Source organism: Solanum lycopersicum, chromosome 2, assembly GCF_036512215.1.
Source record: "Solanum lycopersicum chromosome 2, SLM_r2.1".
NCBI lineage: Eukaryota > Viridiplantae > Streptophyta > Magnoliopsida > Solanales > Solanaceae > Solanum > Solanum lycopersicum.
The window spans coordinates 27,544,470-27,548,631 of NC_090801.1; the positions used below are offsets into that span (position 1 = coordinate 27,544,470).

Below are 4,162 nucleotides of genomic sequence, written 5' to 3' on the forward strand. Positions count from 1 at the left end.
AAGAATTTTAAGCTTAATCTGATTTTGGGAAATAAGTTTAAAGCTTGAAGAGTTTATATCTTTACTTAATGAATAGAGAGAGAAACATGTGCTGCATTTAATTGATTAATAGAGAAAAAAACGTGAAAAAAGGCGTGCAAAATTAATTTGGTAGAAAGAGAAGCATGTAAATAGGAGAGACATTGAGTATCTTGGGGATGATAAAAGAGTATTGATTGATATGGTGGTGGGTAGTTATTGGATAACCATATAATAAGAAATTAATTAAAATCAAATCTCTAATTTTTAGATTTTGTTTTTTAAAAGGTAACTATATAATATGAGCTTAATTAATATTTAATAAATAATAATTTATTATTTATATTAAAAACATTAAAAGATAATTGATTAATATTTAATAATTTATTATTTATATTAAAAACTTTAAAAGGTAATTGATTAATCGGTAATAATTTAAAAGATTTTGTTGATAAAAGCTAAGTGAATAAATGAAACTGATTATTTAAACATAATAATTATTAGCTAAATGATAAAATAAATTATTTTATTAATATATTATTAGTTAATATGCTATACCTTGATAATAATATGCTATAAATAGTTTATTTTTAAATATTTTTTAATTAATATATTATTAATTAATATGCTATAAGATAATAATGATATGCTATAAGTAATTTATTTTTTAAAAAGTATTATTATAATTTAATATTTATCCTCTTAAATGTGTCTGGGATGGTAATTTTTCTGAACCAACAGAGAATTAGACTTCCCAGTCCCTATGGAATGGAAAGTTCCTTTGAAACTAAAACTTATGTAACAAAAATATTTTTCCTTAATTTTCTAACATGGACAGGATTATTAAACATTTAAACTGTGTTACATCATGCACAAGTCTTTCTATGCATAATATTCTCAAGGTGATTATATTTTATTTAGAATAATAAAATCTTATAAAACAATAATTTTATCCTAAAATAAAAATGGAGGATCAAATTTAAAAAAAAAATAGGTCATAATTATAAATTTTATTTGTGTATTTGACAAAGAAGAAATCAATCACCAATCATATCAATATTAATCCATGTGTACTCCACTAATTAATGCAAAACGATTTTCAATGCAATAATTATTACTCCCTACCTAATCTTCTCTCACACTATTCTAATCTAAAAATAAATAAACCTAAAGTCATTTTGTGATCTTCATCACAAATATGGAAAGTGATCAGTGTTCAAGACAAATCAAAGCTTCTCTTCCCTTCCCAAATGAGTGTCTTAACTCTCTTACTGGTTTCAGGTGATTTTTTAAAATGTATTTTAAGAAATTATTTTTTTGATTCTATTTAGTATATATGTTTTATTATGATGTGTATTCGTATATATTAATATGTTAGGTTTAGAAATAGTGAATTTTCAGGACATCATGCTATTGATCCTCTGATGGAAATGGAATACAATACTTTTGTTGATTCATCTTTTTATAGCGTTATTTCAGGTGAGATTAAATTTTTATATATATATATATATATATATATATATATATATATATATATATATATATATATAAAATATATATATATATATATTATAGTATATATTTTTATACAAAATAAAATCATTTATGACTAGTATATATATTTGTTATGGGTGCAGGAGAATTATGGAATAAAGAAAATGGGAATATTGAGAATGAAATAAGTAGTGAATTTGTATTGATTGAAAATGAGGGAAAGAAAAAATTATCCTTATATGATAATAAGATTTATGAAGAAGAGATCATAATGGGTAATGATCATCAAGAAATTATTTTAATGGAAAAAGAAAAGGATAAATGTTTGGAAATTAGGGAGGAGATTAATAATAATAGTTCAAGTATGTTGTCACGAGATGCAATTTCAAAATATTTCTATATACCAATTATTCAAGCATCAAAGGAACTTCATATTGGATTGACACATTTGAAGAAAAGATGTAGGAATTTGGGAATTAGAAGATGGCCTTGTAGGAAATTGATGAGTCTTCAAACAATTATCAACAATGTTAAGGTATATGTATCTACACAACTTAATAAACTTGTTTCAATTATGATACTGATTAATAATATACATTTGAAGGAATTGGAGAACGGAGTCGGAAATGAAATGAAAGAAAAGTTGAAGGATATGATTAATGTATTAGAGAAAGAGAAGAAGAAGATAGAAGAAATACCCGACATGGAAATTGAGGAGAAAACGAAGCAATTGAGACAAATATGTAATATGAAAAATCACAAGAAGAGAAGACTAATGTCGTCTATGCCTCATCAATTACACCCTTTCTTTGATACTTATTGCACTACTAGTACTCCTCATAATGTTGAAGAAGATGATGAAGAGATAATGTCTCTTCTTGCTAACTATTCCTATTACGATACTCTAACCTTGTAGCACTGAACTTATCTTTTTTTGTATGAATTGATTTTGCTTTGGAGGCACATCACTAAAGTTATTTTAGCGTGAGCTACTCCAACTTTAAGATTAATTTTAATGTAAGCATGTATAAATCACATCTATGTGAATTAAATGCAATATACTCTTTTCTGAAATTTATGTGAAATGCTGGTTGTAAAATATTAAGGGACTCTTCATGACTTCATAATCAACATTAATATATTTTGTTACATATAAGGGTATAATATAATTTTTCAGTTAATGTGATTAAGGGATAAAAAGAATTGTCAATTTCTGCATAACAACCACAATTACAAACAACTCTACCTACATTAGTTTGTTTCATATTAGCATTTCAATACTATTATTATAAATCTTATTTTTTCACCCTATCAAATGTCATCTTAATTAGGAAATAAATATTATTAATTTAGTTTCATATCGATAGAATCTTATGGTCTTTAAATAACTAGAAATCTGTAAAATGTAAAAAAATAATTTTAAACTTTATCATTTTAAATATATCGTAGAAAATTAAAATTTAAAAGTGATTAAAAAAAAGTTTCTTTTTAACTAAAAACCAAATAAATTGAAATAAAATGAACAACTTTATATATATATATATATATATATATATGGAATAGTCATATCAATCATATGTCATACCTTTACAACTAATAATTATAAAAAAAATTTCTTTATGAATTGTGGAGTGTTTCATAAATATTGTACATTTCATATAATACGATTTGACTAATAATTAATTGGATGTGACATATGGATTTCACTGCTTAAAAGAAGCGGCAAAAAAATACCTTCGACTTCAAGAATTTGAATTACTATCATTGTTACGCATATAAAGTCAAATTGATTTTGAATTTTGTAAATATTAAAAAAAAAAAAAAAAAAAATTTGTAAATATTAAACCATATTTTTTGTGTTGGACTTTAATTTTATAAATTATGCCAAATTAATAAAACTCAAGTTTTTAAATTTTGGGTTTTCAGATTTTTTGGGTAAATTATTTATACATACATTTATAATTAATTTGTGTTTTAAATATTTATTTAATTTTATAAAAATATAATTATTTAATATATTTTTTTAAAAAATAAAATAAAAATAAATAATAATATTAAAATATTTAATAAAAATTAAATATAATTTATATAAAATAAATATTACGAGTAATAATGGACCATCACAGAATGAACGAGCATTGGGATTGCCCCTGCATGTTTGATAGTTGATACAAAGGATATATGTCTCAACATTTGAATAAGGTGCATTCAGTGTGAGTAATAAGACCTTAAAGAAGATACTTTAAATTTTATATATTACACTCATTCTTCTTATGGTTTGATATTTCTCCCTCGTATTCATATATATGATGATTTAAGATATAAATTCCCTTTATTTAAAAAAATATCATAATTTCTTTTTAATTTGTTTTAAAAAGTAAGTTTTTTTTTTGCAACACTTTAATTTTAATTTTTCATATAACATGTTTAAGACAATTAGATTAAATAACATGTTGGTACATTTGACATAACTTTGATTTAATTAGAACTACAAGATTAAAATATTTTTTTTTAAATTTCGTCCCAAATTAAATTAGGTCATCTTAAAACGGAGGGAATAGTTTGTAAATTTTCAATCTCATCCAATTTTTTTTCTTTCTTCAATTTTTAAGTTGGAAAAATATATCGCATTAACATAAATAACCAAAGA

General features: G+C 22.8%; 1 protein-coding gene across 1 annotated transcript; it reads left to right on the plus strand.

Moving 5' to 3' along the window:
- The first annotated feature begins 1,186 nt into the window (after positions 1-1,186).
- Positions 1,187-2,586, plus strand: LOC104645236 (protein RKD1-like). The gene is made up of 4 exons (XM_069294627.1): positions 1,187-1,299; positions 1,403-1,497; positions 1,656-2,047; positions 2,117-2,586. The coding sequence occupies exons 1-4, from the start codon at positions 1,217-1,219 to the stop codon at positions 2,426-2,428; spliced, it is 882 nt and encodes a 293-aa protein (XP_069150728.1). The 5' UTR covers positions 1,187-1,216; the 3' UTR covers positions 2,429-2,586.
- Positions 2,587-4,162: the final 1,576 nt, after the last annotated feature.